Source organism: Salmo trutta, chromosome 4 (genome assembly GCF_901001165.1).
Source record: "Salmo trutta chromosome 4, fSalTru1.1, whole genome shotgun sequence".
Lineage (NCBI taxonomy): Eukaryota > Metazoa > Chordata > Actinopteri > Salmoniformes > Salmonidae > Salmo > Salmo trutta.
The window spans coordinates 22,417,116-22,438,337 of NC_042960.1; the positions used below are offsets into that span (position 1 = coordinate 22,417,116).

At 42.4% G+C, this 21,222-nt stretch overlaps 1 protein-coding gene across 1 annotated transcript in view; it reads left to right on the forward strand.

The window, feature by feature from the left end:
- LOC115192067 (EF-hand calcium-binding domain-containing protein 6) overlaps positions 1 to 21,222 on the forward strand; it is a 74,331-nt gene that overhangs the window by 31,371 nt on the left and 21,738 nt on the right. The window contains exon 12 of the mRNA XM_029750178.1: positions 3,251 to 3,361. Within this exon, the coding sequence (XP_029606038.1) occupies positions 3,251 to 3,361 (111 nt within the window). The remainder of the gene's footprint in view (positions 1 to 3,250; positions 3,362 to 21,222) is intronic.

Consider the following 21,222-nt stretch of genomic DNA (forward strand, 5'->3'; position numbering starts at 1 on the left):
GTAGCCTGCTAATGTACCTTTCTGGACCTTGTAAACTGTCGAGAATAGACCCATAACTGATCCAAATGGTTACATAATCAGGCCTAGGCTGTTATTTCGGCATGAAGCATTCAAAACAGGACGTTTGAGCGGGAAAATTCAAATTAGCCTACATCACTGCAGTTTGCAGCCTTATACAATATTTGTGTACTCACTTGATAACAAAACATTCCTCATTGCATTATCTTGTTGTAGCCTGGGTAGAATAATTGCCTTGTCTAAAAACGTAGGCCTAATCAATAGTGGAGTTTTGCGCATCTGGGACTCCAGAGCGCAGCCTGGAAGAACGCACAGATCTGCCATTTCATATTTTTGTTACTTTTTTTTTCTTACACTTTGACGAATCAATATTTATAGCCCCACTATTTATCTAATGAATGGCCTAATATGTAGCTGATATTTATCTTCTTACTTCGATTACACATCTGTAGCCTCTCTCTTCTAGCTGTTCCTGTGCGCACTATAGGCTATAGGCAACGCAAGCCTATCCGCCATTCCTCTTCACGTGAAATCCCAGGAAAATCTATAGGCTACAAAAGCTATAGGACATATCTTTTTAGCCTTTTTTATACTAGACCTACTCGCCTTTTCGTGGCGAGAAGCAGGCTTGCTCTTGCTAATTGCTGAATGTAAAATAGGCCTAGGCCAAATGAACTGTCGGGGAAAGTTACGGCATTGGTGTGATCACTTTGGCAGGTGATGATAACATTGTAGCATTAATGCAGGGACAGACAGAGAGAAAGCACAGCAAAAAAGAAGAACCAAACGAATTGACAATCATTAGAAAAATGGAAATCATGATGACATAATGTAAAAGATGCGCAGGCTGAACAGTGTTTACATTTACATTTAAATCATTTAGCAGACGCTCTTATCCAGAGCGACTTACAAATTGGTGCATTCACCTTTTGAATGCGTTTTCAAGCGTTTGTTGTTGATTTGCTACATTTATTGAGTTAAGAAAAAAATTCATTACATGTACATTGAATAATTATTTGCAGTTGTCACTATGACAATGAACATAACCTGAAGCACTGTGTTACCACCAATTTACACGTTTTCTCTCTGAAAAATGTAGTTAATTTAATCTGATAATTTAATCTGATTGTCATAAGGTTCCATGACTTTGTCCACACAGAGCATCTGAACACACAAAATACATTTTGATGACTTTCATTACATTTTGGGTGTTTTACACCTGTGGTATTCCCGTCAAAAATGACCTGTCATTAGATATGAACGGGATAGACTACAATTAGTGAATAAAATTGAGTTCAGGCACTTGCCCCTTCATCAGATGGACACACTTCCTCTCCCAGACCTCCACATGCATGTGTGTTTGAACACACACACACACACACACACACACACACACACACACACGCACGCACGCACGCACGCACGCACGCACGCACACACACACACACACACACACACCTCACTCCCCTTCTTGGCTTCCATGGCAACCCCCACGGGAACCTTCCCCAATAGAATCTTTCCCCCACGGTAACCACACCTGTTGGCATTCTCTCAAACAATCGCAACATTGTTTCAATAATATATTGAACTTTTCTCGCAGCTCTTGCATTCAAGGCTTTTTTGAAGTCTTGCTCACAATTCATTCTGTGGCAGCACACTGACCAAACGATAATTGTATGTGAGGCTCTTGATCTTATCTTTGATCATGACACTGGTGAGGAGGAGAGAGTCCTTGTTAAACTTTGACACAAAGTAGTCTGTGATAAATAGCACAATATGTTTCATCTGAGTATTTGTTATAGTCAAAATAATCCATACATTATGCTTTTTTACTCAAAAACGAGTTTTATGAGCTCAGGTCACTAAGGCCTACAGGCCAAATAATAGCAAATAGAAGTTCAGACTTGTAATGTTCACAAGAACATAAGTTGATAAAAAAAGATCTAACACACCATTAGGTGATAATATATGTATTATTATGGATTTATAATCAGCTATAATAGGGTGGTCATTTTTTACCGGGAACACAGAATTAATTAACAATTAATTAACATGAAACATGAAATAGGCCTACAGCGTACAGTAGGATGCATTAATCAGTTGACTGACAGGTGTAGGCCTACTGCAGAACGATAAATGTTATCGTTATAGTTATCATCCTTGGTGTGGATGGCCCTTTAGGCTATACCTTTTAAACTTTAAGCATTTACAGGCATTGGTTTTACTGGAAGATATCTCAAAGATATAGGCTTAACTATCTCACTATGTAAACTTCTTCCACTATCATTAACACTAATTATTTCAGCCAGATGAGCAAGCACATGACGATTCTACTGAAACTTCCATTTCTGGTTTAATTTGATTAATTTGATTACATTACACCTATGTTGTAATTATATCTGAACAATACATTTATTTCTTGCTTAAATGATTGTGAAAGATGTCATCAATGATCACACCTTTGATGGGATAAAAATGATGGAAATGTGAAATCAGTGTAACGTACTGTAATTTACTGTACTGTAGCATTTTACATTCCAATGGCAATTTTGAAACATGTTTCTTTCATTTTTTTGCTATTGGGTTAACCCAGGTTGTTGAAATAACTAAATTGAGAAGATATCATTATTTTGTGTGTAGGTGATTAAATCGAGGATCTCATGGTATTCCACTAATATTTTGGATCAATGTTTGTGATGTGATGAAAATAACTGTATATGTCCTCCTCATGTAGACTAGATGAAGGTGTCTTCGTCTATATAACCCTCAATCATCCAGATATGTTGTTTTGAAAATGGCAAATTAATCTGTGCTAAGTTAATTTGCCTCTATGTGTATTTCTCCGGTTGACTAGTTTGAGGTGTACTGCATGTGTGTGTATGTATATATATGTGTGTGTCTGCCTGCGTCTGAGTGTATGAGCATATATTTGTGTGTGACATCGTTGTGCACCATTAATCCTCTGATTGAGAGAGGATGTGTCCATCTCAATGTGATGGCTGGAGAGAGAGCTGATTGACCCTTGACCCGGCTGTGTGGGGTGAGGAGGGGGCCTTGTCAGAGGGCTAATGACCAGCGGCTGCTCAGGGGCATTGTGGGCCATGGCTAAGTGACTGGGCCGGATGACCACCCTCTGTTCTGACCCAATGCCTCTCTTTTGTCCCCCCTCCAACCCTTTTCTTGCACCGTTTTAACCCCTCTGGACACACACATACACACACACCCTCTCTAGATTCGGCCTGGAGGTCGCAGAACCTGAGTTTGAACAGCTGCTGGACAGGCTGCCCCTGGACAAGGACGGAAATGTCCAGTACCCCGTCTTCATGGCCGCTTTCGACACAAGGTAATCCCCCCGACTCACCCCCACCCCTTCTCTCCTTGACAAGTCCACCATCCCTTCACTGGCGTTACCTTGCCTCCCCCTTTCTTTCTCTCTCTCTCTCTCTCTCTCTCTCTCTCTCTCTCTCTCTCTCTCTCTCTCTCTCTCTCTCTCACTCTTTCTCTCTCTCTCTCTTTTACTTTCTCGCTCTCTTTCTTCAGTGAAATCTCTCCACTCTGCTCCCTGAATGCAGCTTTAAAATGTAGTACGTCTTCACCCATTTCTTTTTATTTGTTGTTAATTAGCTCTGTCTCCATTTTCGGCACGTGTTGTAAACATCCCCTAAACCAGCGATTCTCAACTGGTGGACCCATATTTTGGTTGTGGGAGGCTTTGAATGGGTTGCGGGTGTCTGAGTAAAAATAGTACAAATACTACAGTCGGAACTTAAATGACTAGGTATAAAATGTGTATAAGTGATACTGAACCTATATTTAAAAATCATTTATTCTCTGAACTATTTTGTGGTCTCAAAGCAGTGAGCTTAACATTCTTCATCGAGAATATGGGCAAAATGTAATTATTGACAATGGAAAAGGTGGGACTGTTGTTCCCTTGTCATATAATTTGTACATTTACTATCAATATAGGATTAAACAAAGTTTCCATATTGCATTTTTTGCAACAACAAAAAAATCACGCTGCGAATATTGGATTGTGACTGAGACAACCTGGTTCAATTTGGGTACTGAGGCAAAACCAGTTGAGAACTACTGCCCTAAACCACTATTATATACAAATTGTGAAGTAAAGGGTTAAGGCTCTACAATTAACTAATATAGATCCTCTTTTAGTTATTGGTTAAATAGAGTCTTGCACACTCATTTAGAAATCCTAAGTCTTGAATCAATCCTAGGAAAATCATAGAAGATCATAAAGTAATGTCAAATGAAGTACAATAGTAGTCAGTAAAGTTTTATGGAGAGGTTTATGGTCCAGTACTGTTCATTTATATTTATATGTAATCATCCTCCATAACCTTTCAAACCTCAAAATAGACTAATATTGCTCTTCTTGCTTGGTTCTTTTTTTGGGGTTCATAATGGAATATGGAACAGAACCTTTTTTTTTATTTTACATTCCTGTGAAACATTTTAATTCAAAGGATAATCATATAGAATTTCAAAAAAATATGTTTAAACATATTTTGTAGAAATTATGTTCAAAAAAGTTTTCAGGAAACTTGGAAAAAAACATTGGAGTCGTATGTATTCCCACCGCTGTAGCTTATTGTTTTTGTTTGCATCCTGAAACATTGCTGACATTGACAACTTTGAGAATACTATTCCACACTCAATTATTTGTTTTGATTTTCATTTTTTTTAATATTCCTTTTAGACTGCAGAAGGCCAGTCAAAACATTTATTTTATTTCACCAAGTAATGTCTTGAATGTAGATTTGGATTCATAGTATTTTCAGCATTTTTATATTGCCCTGTGTTTTAGGCTCTAAGAATCACAAACTACTTTGTAGTGTGTTTTCCTGGAAGAAGAACATGATTTATGAAAAATGCCGTCTACGGTATAATAATCTTTATCTGTTTTATGACAAGAAGTCATTCAGATCCTTTTTATATTCTATATGATCATCTTTCACAAGGTTGGGAAGTTGTCAGACCTTCCAGGATCTTAATTTGACATAATATGTTATATTGTCACAGAAAAATAATCCTGCAGATTTGAACGTTTAGTCCATAATGTTCCTTGATTGGTGTCTAGGCTATTAGCTGTCCGAAGTAGGCTACATGAATGTGCAATACTGTTTATATAGCTATGTGTTAGTGTGGGTTTTCAGTGAATTTGTGTAAATCACAAAAAATTCTCAGCAAAAAAGGAGTGAACAAATTAGGATCCCACATCTATAGATATCAATTGAATTCAGAGCAATTTTACTGTAGATTAAATCCTGATATTACACAAATAGTTAAGTATGTTATTATTTTCAAATATATAATTTTTCATCATTTATTCACTTATTCTCAAGTTGTTCCTATTCACTTGACACAAAGTTAGGATTGAAGATATATAGGTCAACAAGGTTAAACGTGATGGGCGAGTGAGAGGACAGTATCTTATGCACGTGAACCCCCAAGTTGCCTCGCACCATCCAATGAATGGCCAACAAACACCATCCCAGTGTAAACGTTTCTTAAATTGAACAGGGTAATGAATTTTAAACTGCTATAGTAACTGCTCCCAGACATGTGGTTTTAGTGTGTGAGCGTGGGTGGGTGTGTGTGGTTCGGATTTGTGGATGTCTGTGTCTCTGTGTGTGTGTGTGTGTGTGTATGAATGTGGGGATGTGTGTGTGTGTGTGTGTGTGTGTGTGTGTGTGTGTGTGTGTGTGTGTGTGTGTGTGTGTGTGTGTGTGTGTGTGTGTGTGTGTGTGTATGCACATGTGTGTGTGTGTGTATGGGATAAAGACCTAGAAAACCAGCCTGGCTTAGTTGACAGGTGACAAGGGTTATTTTGAATGGGGATTTTGTAATACCAACAGTGTGGAAAGGCCTGGGTACCAAGGGAGCCCTGAAAAGAGAGAAAGAAAACTTTTATGCTAGCAAAGGAGGAGAGAAAAGCCACCCGAGACTCCGGGGGACTTAGGATCTCCCTAATCAAACTGCTCCACTGTCTAGCGCGCTCATTTTTATTCAAACCGGAGAAAAAGCTAAATAATTTCAATCGGATTGATCCCCTGTGTCAGTGCCTGTGTGGTATTTTCACTCCCTTTTCTTCCTGTTTGTCCTCAACTTTGACATATCAGTCAGGCAGGGCCCTGGGCTGTCCATACAGAGGCCTGCTCCAGAGGCGGCTCAATGTTTGAAACGTTGGATAAATGGTTTTGGAAATAACGTCAGCTAATAACAGACCATACCCAAAACTTGGTTTGTGACACAAAACACAGTGAGAATAATTAACAAACTTAACTTATGTTCAGACAACTACTCCAAACAACTCATGTTCTCATTTCCCTATGGTATCGAGTACAAACCCAATCAATCTCAAACAACAACTGAGACAACAACAATGTAGTTCAATATATGCCAGCCAATCAGTGTGCCTATTGTGTTTCTTCTTTGGTATTACATACATTCGCAAAGGCCATTCTTTTCAGTCCTGAGTGACATGTTTTGGATGGAAAGCAGATAACATATCAACCAGCATGAGACAAGATTCCCATAGGTGCAGATAAAGGATCAACCTCCCTCCCCCAATCCTAATGGGTCTTTGTTCATTGTATTTTTAGTTAATATCTATTGTGAACTACCTGTTCCAAATGGATCAAAATTCAAAACTCACCCAAGATCAGTGTCTACTCTAAGGACAACTTTACCCTATCTCCAAAAATGTACAACAACATCAGACAGAAAAAGAGGCAACTTTGATTCACTAATATAATCTGATCATAATTGTATTATTATTTAAAGGTTGATTTATTGATTGATTTTATTTGACAGTAAAAAAAAGACATACACACACACACACAGTACATACATTTTTAAAACATGGAATAACACAATAAAGTCAATTACTCATTTCCATTGTGGTCCCTTAAAGTGCATGGTGAAACACATTACATAGATACAAGAATTGATACATTATAGATACAGACATGAACATGGCTTCAGTCATCAGCCAGCTTTTAACATATATATCTTTTTTTATCTGGTTGGTATAGCTTTAAGTTGTTGTAGTAGTTTGTTCCACTCAACAGCAACACTATATAGAAAAGTGTTCTTACCGGATAGTGTTACATTTGAAATAGTCAATATCAGAGTCTCTGGCTCTGGTATTGTATTGGTGAACATCTCTAATAAAAGTAAAATCATTGGATAGTTAGGCTATCTGGGAGCTGTGTCGGTAATAATTATGTGGACCAGACCAAGTTATAATTATGTGGACCAGACCAAATTAATACAACCCTTTTCTCTACAGATTTCCAGCCTAGCAGATTACATTGCTCAACCTCCAAATTGGTATATAGAGCGAGTTTAAAGGTAGCAAAATGACGTAACACTTCACTCTCACACAGTCACTGCGCATGTGTACAGGCTAACTTCAGACTGTGTACAGCATGGTAGCCACGGAAGCAAAACAGCGGAAGAATTCAGCCTCGCACTTCAACGCTCATAGTTTTTGCAGAAATGTACCCAATATGCTGTTTACTTTCTTACTTTATATCTACCTCATATTGCTGAAACAAAACAAGCTTGTTTCGACAGGTCTGTAGTTTATTCTTTAGATGTTCGGGGATGCTGGTGAACCATGACGTGCACACATAGTCAAAGTGACACTGAACTAGCGCACCTGCCAGAGTCTTTAGGATGTCGCCATCAAGACATTTTGAAAGCACGATTAAAAGCATGCTTTTGGCATGAATTTGGTATGAAGCATGAATTTGGCCTGCAAGGTACAACTTTGGGTAACACTTTTTGACAAAAGGTTGCTATCTGTCGTATTTACTGAAAAATGTATGCTTTAGAATTGTCCACACTTAGATCAGTTTCAACAGTGATTGGGTTAATGAGAGGCCGTAAGAGTGTGTGAAGGAGTAATTGGGATTTAAAGGACTCAAAAGTTTTGGAGGTGTTAAACACCGCTGATGTGACATAGGCATTTACTCAGGCATACAGAGGCCACTCTCTGACTCCTGGAATCCCCCCAAGAAAGATGCAGCCAAAAAAAAGATGTCATCCTCATCCTCCGTCTCTGAGGTGGCGGCCATTACTGCTTAAACAGGCTCCGATTAAATCATCCAGTGTTTGTGTGGTCTTCCTGGTAAGGAGGAGAGGAGGGGAGAGGGAGGGAACGGGAAAACGTTCGGCTCCAGCTCAGATCCGTGTGTGGGAACCACAGGGGGAGAAATCCACGCCAGGACACTTTGTCCCCCCGTCCCCCCCCCCCGCCTTCCCCGCCTTCCCCCCATCCCTTTTTCTCTGTCCATTTTTGGGTTTTTCATTTTTTATTCATAGGGTGATAGGGGTGGAGGGAAGGGTGTTGTGGAGAGCAAGGAGGCAGAGGTGTGCGTGCGAGTGTGTAGGAGCGAGCGAGCGTGTGCGTGTGCATATACGCATGTGTGTGTGTGTGTGTGTGTGTGTGTGTGTGTGCATGCATACATGTATTGATGGTTGGGGCAATAGCAGTACAACTTGGTTTTAGGCCTCGGACCAGGGCCTATGGTAACAATAACAATGGCCACAGTGTTGTTGAGGGAGTTGCGTCCAGGACTTTCGGACATTCTTCCCATGTGAGTATAATCACTACTGGGAGGTAGCTCCATTAAGGATTACCATCTCATTAATAGTATCCATGACTTTTGTTCAAAGGCTACTTGTTGTAATGTTGCCTTGTGGATGACGCCTAATCCTCTGAGCCTGCAGCTGTAGGGAAGGAGAGGGGTAGATCCAATCTCTCTCTCTCTCTCTCTCTCTCTCTCACACACACTCTCTCACACACACTGTCACACACTCTCTCACACGCTCTCTCTCACACACTCTCTCACACACACTGTCACACACTCTCTCACACACACACAGGGCATCTCCCAGTACGTCCCGGACGGCCTGGCGGGGATCAGGCCCCCTGAAAGACAGATACAAACAACAGTCAAATACAAAGTTCCCCCCTCTTTGGAGAAAAAGAAACATCCATTCTGAACTTCCACCCACCCTGATCCCCTCCGTAAAGCCAAAGCCTAGCCACCCTCCCCGTCCTCCCCCCAGTTACTCCCCTTCACCCCCCAGTCCCCTGTCCCAGCGCTCCTGGCTCTCGTCCTCCCATTCAGGCCTCCCTTCTCCGACATGCACGGCACTCCTCTCAGATGGTGGGCCAGATTAGGAATCGAACAATACAGTTTTCAATGTAAAATGTGCATCTAGTTAGGCTCTTTTTTATCCCTCCATCTCTACTCTTTTACCCTGGGATGGGATGGAGAAAGGGAATAAGAGGACTATTCACCAAGTTATCTCTGGGTGTCTTGTCTCGGCAAACGATGGAGAATTCTCTTTATCTCTCACTCTGTTTTTCAGTTTGACGTTATTTACCACAGTGCAGAGGGAGCAGCAAGAATTTCAGTATCTCAGTTTTTACCTGTTTTGAAGTAATTTCTTTCAGCTTTGTATACGTACTGTATATGTATCTGTATTTACAGTGCATTCGGAAAGTATTCACTTTTTCAAAATATGTCCACATTGTTGCATTACAGCTTTATTCTAAAATTGATTAAATAGATTTTTCCCTCATCAATCTACACACAATACCCCATAATGACAAAGCAAAAACAGTTTTTTTTCAAATGTTTGCAAATTTAGTATTCAGACCCTTTACCCAGTACTTTGTTGAAGCATCTTTGGCAGCGATTACAGCCTTGAGTCTTCTTGGATATGACGCTACAAGCTCGGCACACCTGTGTTTTGGGAGTTTCTCAAGCTCTTTCAGGTTGGATGGGGAGAGTCGCTGCCAAGCTATTTTCAGGTCTCTCCAGAGATGTTCGATTGGATTCAAGTCCGGGCTCTGGCTAGGCTACTCAAGGACATTCAGAGACTTGTCCCGAAGCCACTCCTGCGTTGTCTTGGCTGTGTGCTTAGGGTCGTTGTCCCGTTGGAAGGTGAACCTTCGCCCCAGTCTGAGGTCCTGAGCACTCTGGAGCAGGTTTTCATCAAGGATCTCTCTGTACTTTGCTCCATTCATCTTTCCCTCGATCCTGACTAGTCTCCAAGTCCCTGCCACTGAAAAACATCCCCACAGCATGATTCTACCACCACCATGCCTCACCTTAGGGATGGTGCCAGGTTTCCTCCAGACGTGACGCTTGGCATTCAGGCCAAAGAGTTTCTATCTTGGTTTCATCAGACCATAAGATTGTCATGCTTATACACACACAAACATACATATAACTCACAAATGATGTATGCAAGTCAATTTTGATCAAGCCTGTTTGCCCCCTAAAATACTCTCAGACCTTGTTTCTCATGTTCTGAGAGTCCTTAGGTGCCTTCTGGCAAACTCCAAGCGGGCTGTCATGTGCTTTTTACTGAGGAGTGGCTTATGTCTGGCCACTTTATCATAAAGGCCTGATTGGTGGAGTGCTGCAGAGATGGTTGTCCTCCTGGAAGGTTCTCCCATCTCCACAGAGGAACTCTGGAGCTATGTCAGAGTGACCATCGTGTCCTTGGTCCCCTCCCTGGCCAAGGCCCTTCTCCCCTGATTGCTTAGTTTGGCCGGGTGGCCAGCTCTAGGAAGAGTCTTGGTGGTTCCAAACTTCTTCCATTTAAGAATGATGGAGGCCACTGTGTTCTTGGGGACCTTCAATGCTTCAGAAATTGTTGGTACCCTACCCCAGATCTGTGCCTCGACACAATCCTGTCTAGGAGCTCTACGGACAATTCCTTCGACCTTATGGCTTGTTTTTGCTCTGACATGCACTGTCAACTGTGGGACCATATATAGACAGGTGTGTGCCTTTCCAAATCATGTCCAATCAACTGAATTCACCACAGGTGGACTCCAATCAAGTTGTCAAAACATTTCAAGGATGATCATTGGAAACAGGATGCACCTGAACTAAATTTTGAGTCTCATAGCAAAGGGTCTGAATACTTAAGGTATTTCTGTTTGGTATTATCAATACATTTGCAAAAATGTCTAAACCTGTTTTTCACTTTGTCATTATGGGGTATTGTGTGTAGAATTTTTTATTTTAAATTAATTTGAGAAAAAGGCTGTAGAACCGTCCAGAGTAGTGATGCTAGTCGGGCGGGAGGGTGCGGGCAGCAATCAGTTGAAGAGCATGCACTTAGTTTTACTAACATTTAAAAGCAGTTGGAGGCTACGGAAGGAGTGTTGTATGACGTTGAAGCTCGTTTGGAGGTTTGTGAGCACAGTGTCCAAAGAAGGGCCAGATGTATACAGAATGGTGTCATCTGCGTGGAGGTGGATCAGAGAATCACCAGCAGCAAGAGCGACATCATTGATATATACAGAGAAAAGAGTCGGCCCGAGAATTGAACCCTGTGTCACCCCCATAGAGACTGTAAGAGGTCAGGACAACAGGCCCTAGGATTTGACACACTGAACTCTATCTGAGAAGTAGTTGGTGAAGCAGGCGAGGCAGTCATTTGAGAAGCCAAGGCTATTGAGTCTGCCGATAAGAATGCGGTGATTGACAGAGTCGAAAGCCTTAGCCAGGTCGATGAAGACGGCTGCACAGTACTGTCTTTTATCGATGGCGGTTATGATATTGTTTAGGACCTTGAGCGTGGCTGAGGTGCACCCATGACCAGCTCGGCAACCAGATTGCATAGTGGAGAAGGTACAGTGGGATTCGAAATGGTCGGGGATCTGTTTGTTAACTTGGCTTTCAAAGATTTTAGAAAAGCAGGGCAGGATGGATATAGGTCTGTAGCAGTTTGGGTCTAGAGTGTCTCCCCCTTTGAAGAGGAACGTAACAAAATGTGGAAAAAGTCAAAGGGTCTGAATACTTTCCGAATGCACTGTATACTATTACATACAGTACATGGAGCAAGGATTCCTAGTAGCACTCATAATGCAGCCTTTTTACTAGCAGTAAAAAGCAGCTTCCTAAATCTTTTATCTTCCATTTTTCAAAAAGTGAAAATATAATATTTTTTACCTTGAAGATTGTTGGACCCAGTTGTGCTCCAATAGAAGGCCATCAAATATATTTACTTAAATGAGTGAGTATTTATTTGGCCATCTTTCAAGTTGATATGGTTATATAGATTTCCTGTGTAAATTGAAGTGAGTTGCTATACAGTACTGTATATACATATTTTTTCAGTTTACTTGTTTTTTAACATGTTGTTATTGGTCGTACTTGTGGTATTATTGTTGGCTGGGCTCTCTGAGTGTTTCAGTTGTAGCCGTATTGTTTTTTTTCCCCTGCTACTTGTGATGCCATCTCCTCTGACCCCCTGACCCCAAATAATACCCCAGGGCCCAGCCTCTGACATCACAATGACCCCTGTGCCATGGAAATGGTCACCCCATGCTGGGCTGGGTTGTACAACAGTGGCTGTGTCCCAAAAAGCACACTCCCTTGATAAGTGCTTCTGAAGACTACTTAGCTACTAACAATAATTTATGCCATTTTGCAGATGCTTTTATCCAAAGCAACTTACAGTTGCGCGTGCATACAACTGAAGTATGGGTGGTCCCAGGAATCATACCCACTACCTTGGCGTTACCAGCGCCATGCTCTGCCAACTGAGCTAGAAAGGACCAAGTAACTTGGCAGAGGTCACTGCCAACCCAGCACTGCCCTCCCAGATGCCCTCCAATAATGGCCTCTCAAGCCCTTGTTTGTTTTGCCCCCAAAAATATACACTTTTTGTTACATAGACAGAAAGCAGACTTGTTTTGTGGACTGGGTGTCCTAATTTATGAAAAGCCTTGTTAGATACCCTAGGAAAAACAAACACAGACTTACACACACACACAGACGGACGGACGGACGGACGGACAGACGGACGGACGGCCAGACCGACAGACAGACAGACAGACAGACCCTTTGCATATTGATCAGATCAACCAGAGAGCGTAGTTTAATGGTGCAAATGTAGAAAAAATGTGCAAATGGCTAAATAGATTGTTTTGCGTTTGCGTACATCTATTTGCGAGTGTTTGTGTAAAAGAGATGCTTCAGAAACACACTTGATGAGTAACCTGATGCCTTAAGACTTGTGTTGGCTTACCAAGATACTGTCTAGGCTTTAGTTCTGCGGGCTATCGCAGTATTGTGACGGCAGGAGACATGGGTGTGTGCGTTCCTGCATGCGTGTCTGAGCTGACTTGTGTTCTTGCCTGGTCCTGCTGTGCTGTTGTTGGTGCCCTGGTGTCTGACCTGGATGCCCCAATGTGATGGCCGCCGTGGGGTTATAAGGTTACCTAACACCCTCAGCCTTTTCTGTTCACACTCTCCACACCTCTCCCTCAGTCCCTCATCCCTCCCTATCTTGGGACGCACACAACACATCACTCTTACGACTATACTAGAGAGTGCTCTTTAATTGGTTCTTTTTTTTTTAAGAAAAGAAACAAGATGTTGTTTTATCTAATATTACTGCTTGCATGAATTACTTGATGTTGAATAGAGTTCCATGTAGTCATGGCTCTATGTAGTATTGTGCACCTCCCATGGTCTGTTCTGGACTTAGGGATTGTGAAGAGACCTCTGGTGGCATGTCTTGTGGGGTATGCATGGGTGTCTGAGTTGTATGCCAGTAGTTTAAACAGACAGTTTGGTGCATTTAACATGTCAATACCTCTCACATATACAAGTAGTGATTAAGTCAATCTCTCCTCCACTTTGAGCCAGGAGAGATTGACATGCACGTTATTAATGTTAGCTCTCTGTGTGCATCCAAGGGCTAGCTGTGCTGCCCTGTTCTGAGCAAATTGACATTTTCCTAAGTCCCTCTTTGTGGCACCTGACCACACGACTGAACAGTAGTCCAGCTGCGACAAATCTAGGGCCTGTAGGACCTACCTTGTTAATAGTGCTGTTGAGAATGCAGAGCAGTGCTTTATTATGGACAGACTTCTCCCATGTTTTGACCATGATAGTTTACAATCCAGGGTTACACCAAGCAGTTTAGTCTCCTCATCTTTCTCAATTTCCACATTATTGAGGTTTAGGGTTTCGTGAACGATTTGTCCCAAATACATAACTTTTAGTTTTTGAAATATTTATCACTAACTTATTCCTTGCCACCCACTCTGAAACTAACTGCAGCTCTTTTTTAAGTGTTGCAGTCATTTTAGTCGATGTAGTAGCTGACGTGTATAGTGTCATCCACATAGACACACTGGCTTAATTCAAAGCCAGTGTCATGTTGTTAATAAAGATTGAAAAAAGTAAGGGGCTGCCCTGGAGAATTCCTGATTCTACCTGGATTTTTTTGGGAGAGGCTTCCATTAAAGAACACCCTCTGTGTTCTGTTAGACAGGTAACTCTTTATCCACAGTATAGCAGGGGGTGTAAAGCCATAACACATACGTTTTTCCAGCAACAGACTATGATCAATAATGTCTAAAGCCGCACTGAAGTCTAAAAAAACAGCCCCAACAATCTTTTTATCGTCCATTTCTCTCAGCCAATCATCAGTAATGTGTGTAAGTGCTGTGCTTGTTGAATGTCCTTCCCTGTAAGCGTGCTGAAAGTCTTGTCAATTTGTTTACTGTAAAATAGCATTGTATCTGGTCAAACACACAAAAAAAAGAGTTTACTAAGGATTGGTAACAGGCTGATTGGTCAGCTATGAGCAAGTAAAGGGGGCTTTACTATTCTTAGGTAGGCAAATAACTTTTGCTTCCCTCCAGGCCAGAGGGCACACACTTTCTAGTAGGCCTAAATTGAAGATATGGCAAGCAGCAGTGGCAATATCGTCCGCTGTTATCCTCAGTAATTTTCCATCCAAGTTGTCAGACCCCGGTGGCTTGTCATTGTTGATAGACAACAACAATTTTTTCACCTCTTCCACACTTACTAAACAGAATTCTAAATAATAATGCTTGTATCAGACCAAGATTCAGACACGGGAGGCGGATAGTACAGTTCTCAGATGATTTATTAGAAACACGGGGCAGGCAAAGGGCAGGTCGAGGGCAGGCAGAGGTTCGTGATCAGGTCAGAGTCAGGCAGGTACAGGACGGCAGGCAGGCTTGAAGTCAGGGGTGGAGACAAGCACAAAGACAGGGGAAACAGATCATGGTGTGACAGCTTGTCTTTCATAATTTGGTCAGATATACTTGGATGTGCAGTGTCAGCGTTTATTGGTGGCATAGCATGCTTAAGTTTGCTAATTATGCCAATGAATAAATCATTAAAGTAGTTGACAATATCCGTGGGTGTTGTGATGAATGATCCATCTGATTCAATGAATGATGGAGTGGAGTTTGCCTTTTTGCCCAAAATTTAATTTATGGTGCTGTCTGCTTTTTTACTATTATTTATGTCATTTATCTTTGTTTCATAGTGTAGTTTCTTCTTGTTTTTATTAAGTTTAGTCACATGATATCTCAATTTGCAGTACGTTTGCAAATCGCTTGTACAGCCAGACCTATTTGCCATTTATTTTGCCTCATCCCTCTCAACCATACAATTTTTAAATTCCTCATCAATTCATGGGGATTTAACAATTTTTACAGTCATTTTCTTAATGGGTGCATGCTTATTAGTAACTGGGATAAGCAATTCCATAAATGTGTCAAGTGCAACGTCTGGTTGCTCGTCATTACACACAATGGACCAACAAATATTCTTCACATCAACAACATAAGACTCACTACAAAACGTATTGTATGACCTCTTATTCACTATGTTAGGCCCAGCCTTTGGAACTTTGGTTTTCCTAGATATGGCTACTATTGTGATCACTACATGCAATGTGTGCCCTCTGGATAGTGCTTTCAAACTAATTTCTGCAGCATTAGTAAAGATGTGATCAATATATGTTGATGATTTCATTCATGTGTTGTTTGTAACAACCCTGGTAGGTTGCAGGCACTAGTTACAGTTTGAAGCTTTCTCATGAGTGGGCAGCCTGATGAAAGCCAGTCAATATTTAAATCACCCAGAAAATATACGTATCTATTGATATCACATACATTATCAAACATTTCACACGTGTTATCCAGACGCTGACTGTTAGCACTTGGTGGTCTATAGCAGCTTCCCACCAAAATGGGCTTTAAGTGAGGAAGATTAACCTGTAGCCATATTACTTCAACAGTATTTAACATGAGCTCCTCTAAGATTTACAGGAATGTGGTTTCTGTCTTTTCTGTAGATCTTATAACCATGTATCTGTAATGCTATTACATCGCATTTATAAGATGGCGGCAGGGCAGTTTCGCTGAGCGTGTTGTGTTACACTGTTTGTTTGTTTAAAGTTTTTATTACTTAGCAAAACCATTACAGGCTGCGAGAGTTGTCATTAAACAACAGGTAAATGGGGGTTAGATGTAGCCATTTGGTTAGCTGTTCAGGAGTCTTATGGCTTAGAGGTAGAAGCTGTTAAAAAGTATTTTGGACCTAGACTTGGCGCTCCAGTACCGCTTGCCATGTGGTAGCAGAGAGAACAGTCTATGTCTAGGGTGACTGAAGTCTTTGGCAATTTTTAAGGCCTTCCTCTGACATATAGAGGTCCTGGATGGCAGGAAGCTTGGCCCCAGTGATGTACTGGGCCATACGCACTACACTCTGTAGTGCTTTGTGGTCGGAGGCCGAGCAATTGCTATACCAGGCGGTGATGCATCCAGTCAGGATGCTCTCGATGGTGCAGCTGAAGAACGTTTTGAGGATCTGAGGACCAATACCAAATGTCTCCGGAGGGGGAATAGGCATTGTTGTGCCCTCTTCACAACTGTCTTAGTGTGTTTTGACCATGGCAGTTCATTGGTGATGTGGACACCAAGGAAGTTGAAGCTCTCAACCTGCTCCACTACAGCCCTGTCGATGAGAATGGGGGCGTGCCCGGCCCTTCTTTTTCTGTAGTCCACGATCATCTCCTTTGTCTTGATCATGTTGAGGGAGAGGTTGTTGTCCTGGCACCACATGACCAGGTCTTTGACCTCCTCACTATTTTATTTTTATATTTTTTATTTCATCTTTATTTAACCAGGTAGGCTAGTTGAGAAACAGTTCTCATTTGCAACTGCGACCTGGCCAAAATAAAGCAAAGCAGTTTGACACATACAACAACACAGAGCACAGAGTTACACATGGAATAAACAAACATACAGTCAATAATGCAGTAGAAAAAGTCTATATACAGCATGTGCAAATGAGGTAGGATAAGGAAGGTAAAGGCAATAAATAGGACATAGTGGTGAAGTAATTACAATATAGCAATTAAACACCGGAATGGTAGAATGTGCAGAAGATGAATGTGCAAGTAGAGATACTGGAGTGCAAAAGAGCAAGATAAATAAATCCCACGGGGGACCAGTACGGAGAAAAAAAATGTATGAAATGTATGCATTCACTATTGTAAGTCGCTCTGGATAAGAGCGTCTGCTAAATTACTAAAATGGAAATGTAAAATGTATGGGGATGAGGTAGTTGGATGGGCTATTTACAGATGGGCTATGTACAGGTGCAGTGATCTGTGAGATGCTCTGACAACTGGTGCTTAAAGCTTGTGAGGGAGATAAGAGTCTCCAACTTTAGTGATTTTTGCAGTTCGTTCCAGTCATTGGTAGCAGAGAACTGGAAGGAGTGGCGGCTAAAGGAAGAATTGGCTTTGGGGGTGACCAGTGAGATATACCTGCTGGAGCGCGTGCTACGGGTGGGTGCTGCTATGGTGACCAGTGAGCTAAGATAAGGTGGGGCTTTACCTAGCAGAGACTTGTAGATGACCTGGAGCCAGTGGGTTTGGTGACGAGTAAGAAAGCGAGGGCCAGCCAACGAGAGCATTCAGGTTGCAATGGTGGGTAGTATATGGGGCTTTGGTGACAAAACGGATGGCACTGGAATAGGCTGCATCCAATTGAGTAGAGTATTGGAGGCTATTTTGTAAATGACATCGCCGAAGTCGAGGATCGGTAGGATGGTCAGTTTTACGAGGGTATGTTTGGCAGCATGAGTGAAGGATGCTTTGTTGCGAAATAGGAAGCCGATTCTAGATTTAATTTTGGATTGGAGATGTTTAATGTGAGTCTGGAAGGAGAGTTTACAGTCTAACCAGACACCTCGGTATTTGTAGTTGTCCACATTTTCTAAGTCAGAACCGTCCAGAGTAGTGATGCTGGACGGGCGGGCGGGTTCGGGCAGCGATCGGTTGAAGAGCATGCATTTAGTTTTACTTGCATTTAAGAGCAGTTGGAGGCCATGGAAGGAGAGTTGTATTGCAATGAAGCTCGTCTGGAGGTTAGTTAACACAGTGTCCAAAGAAGGGCCAGAGGTATACAGAATGGTGTCGTCTGCATAGAGGTGGATCAAAGAATCACCAGCAGCAAGAGCCACATCATTGATGAATACAGAGTAGAGAGTCGCCCCGGGAATTGAACCCTGTGGCACCCCCATAGAGACTGCTAGAGGTCCAGACAATAGGCCCTCCGATTTGACACACTGAACTCTATCAGAGAAATAGTTGGTGAACCAGGCGAGGCAATCATTTGAGAAACCAAGGCTGTTGGGTCTGCCAGTAAGAATGTTGTGATTGACAGAGTCGAAAGCCTTGGCCAGGTCGATGAATACGGCTGCACAGTATTGTCTCTTATCGATGGCGATTATGATATCGTTTAGGACCTTGAGTGTGGCTGAGGTGCACCCATGACCAGCTCTGAAACCAGATTGCATAGCGGAGAAGGTACGGTGGGATTCGAAATGGTCGGTAATCTATTTGTTAACTTGGCTTTCGAAGACCTTAGAAAGGCAGGGTAGGATAGATATAGGTCTGTAGAAGTTTGGGTCTAGAGTGTCTCCCCCTTTGAAGAGCAGCTTTCCAATCTATGGGAATCTCAGACGATACGAAAGAGAGTTTGAACAGGCTAGTAATAGGGGTTGCAACAATTTCGGCAAATAATTTTAGAAAGAGAGGGTCCAGATTGTCTAGCCCGGCTGATTTGTAGGGGTTCAGATTTTACAGCTCTTTCAAAACATCAGCTATCTGGATTTGGGTGAAGAAGAAATGGGGGAGGCTTGGGCGAGTTGCTGCGGGGGGTGGAGGGCTGTTGCCCGGGGTAGGGGTGGCCAGGTGGAAAGCATGGCCAGCCGTAGAAAAATGCTTAATGAAATTCTCAATTATAGTGGATTTATCGGTGGTGATAGTGTTTCCTAGCCTCAGTGCAGTGGGCAGCTGGGAGGAGGTGCTCTTATAGATCTCCATTGACTTTACAATGTCCCAGAACCTTTTTGAGTTTGTGCTACAGGATGCAAATTTCTGCTTGAAAAAGCTGGCCTAAGCTTTCCTAACTGCCTGTGTATATTTGTTCCTAACTTCCCTGAAAAGTTGCATATCACGATGGCTATTCGATGCTAATGCAGAACACCACAGGATGTTTTTGTGCTGATCAAGGGCAGTCAGGTCTGGAGAGAACCAAGGGCTATATCTGTTCCGGGTTAAAAAAAAATTGTATGGGGCATGCTTATTTAAGATGGTGAGGAAGGCACTTTTAAAGAACAACCAGGCATCCTCTACTGACGGGATGAGGTCAATATCCTTCCAGGATACCCGGGCCAGGTCGATTAGAATGGCCTGCTCGCTGAAGTGTTTTAGGGAGCATTTGACAGTGATGAGGGGTGGTCGTTTGACCGCAGACCCATTACGGATGCAGGCAATGAGGCAGTGGTCGCTGAGATCTTGTTTGAAAACAGCAGAGGTGTATTTGGAGGGCAAGTTGGTTAGGATGATATCTATGAGGGTGCCCGTGTTTACAGCTTTGGGGTTGTACCTGATACGTTCATTGATAATTTGTGTGAGATTGAGGGCATCAAGCTTAGATTGTAGGATGGCCGGGGTGGTAAGCATGTCCCAGTTTACGTCACCTAGCAGCCCCAGCCCAGAGATTGATGGGGGGCAATCAGTTCACATATGGTGTCCAGAGCACAGCTGGGGGCAGAGGGTGGTCTATAGCAAGCGGCAACAGTGAGAGACCTGTTTCTGGAAAGGTGGATTTTTGAAGTAGAAGCTCGAATTGTTTGGGTACAGACCTGGATAGTAAGACAGAACTCTGCAGGCTATCTCTGCAGTAGATTGCAACCCCGCCCCCTTTGGCAGTTCTATCTTGTCGCAAAATGTTATAGTTAGGGATGGAAATTTCAGGGTTATTGGTGGTCTTCCTAAGCCAGGATTCAGACACGGCTAGGACATCCGGGTTGGCAGAGTGTGCTAAGATAGAATGATCCGGCCTCTGCCGTGTCTCGAAGTTGATTGCGAGGTCAGATCCACAGAACTCACCTGAGAAGAGGGCTGCTGAGACACCGGCTGCATGCAGGCTACAACAGGCAAAGGGACAGAGGTCTGATCCAGAGAGCAAGGCCCAGCGGAGGGGGGCCGCGGTGGTCCAGGATGTGCCCAGGCAGTTGATTGACTAGGACAGGGAGCGGTAGCTGGAGGGGCATCCACAGCCATGGAGGGAACACCCAAGTCCCCGGCAGAAGACAGCTAGGTCAGGGGCTCCAAGCGATTTGAAGGTCTTAAGTCCGGACACAGGGGAAGAAGGCAGACGCGCCGAGAACAATTCTTCTCCTTCTTTCTGGTTCCGAATCGCATCCATTTACGCTCACCTGGAGTTGAAAAATGAGCAGCCATTTTCTGGTTCAAGCTAGTGGAGGGGTGCCATGGTGGAAATTGATCATAGTCCAGGAAGGTTCCATTATGATCCTCTTGGATGTTTTGATGCCTATAGTCTCATAGATTCTGCACATCCCCACATTTGAATTTTCATAACATTTAGTGTAAGAGTAAGATCCCAGTTAGCAGATTCGGCTTCTTGGAAGTTGTTAGATCGTGTGTTTTTGGTTTGACATAGGTTATGGGAATGAAGCCATACATTTCCTGACCGGTAAAATGTATTCCAAACGTTCTGAGAACAGTGGTGAAAAATTTGCCTCTTCTGGGAAAATCTATTTTTAGGTTGCAGGGGGGTTCTGCAAACATTTTACTCTGGTTCCTTGAACATTTTCCTGGGATGTTTTATTAAAGCTCTGTGAATGAAGATTATAGGTTATTTGGAGGTTTCTTAATAACTTCCTTAAAACTGAATGAATGTTTCAATAGTACCTTTATTAACACTGCTAGTTTATTTTGTGTTCACTTTTTTGAACTCCAAGCACAGATAGGATATGTGGAAATTCATTTCCT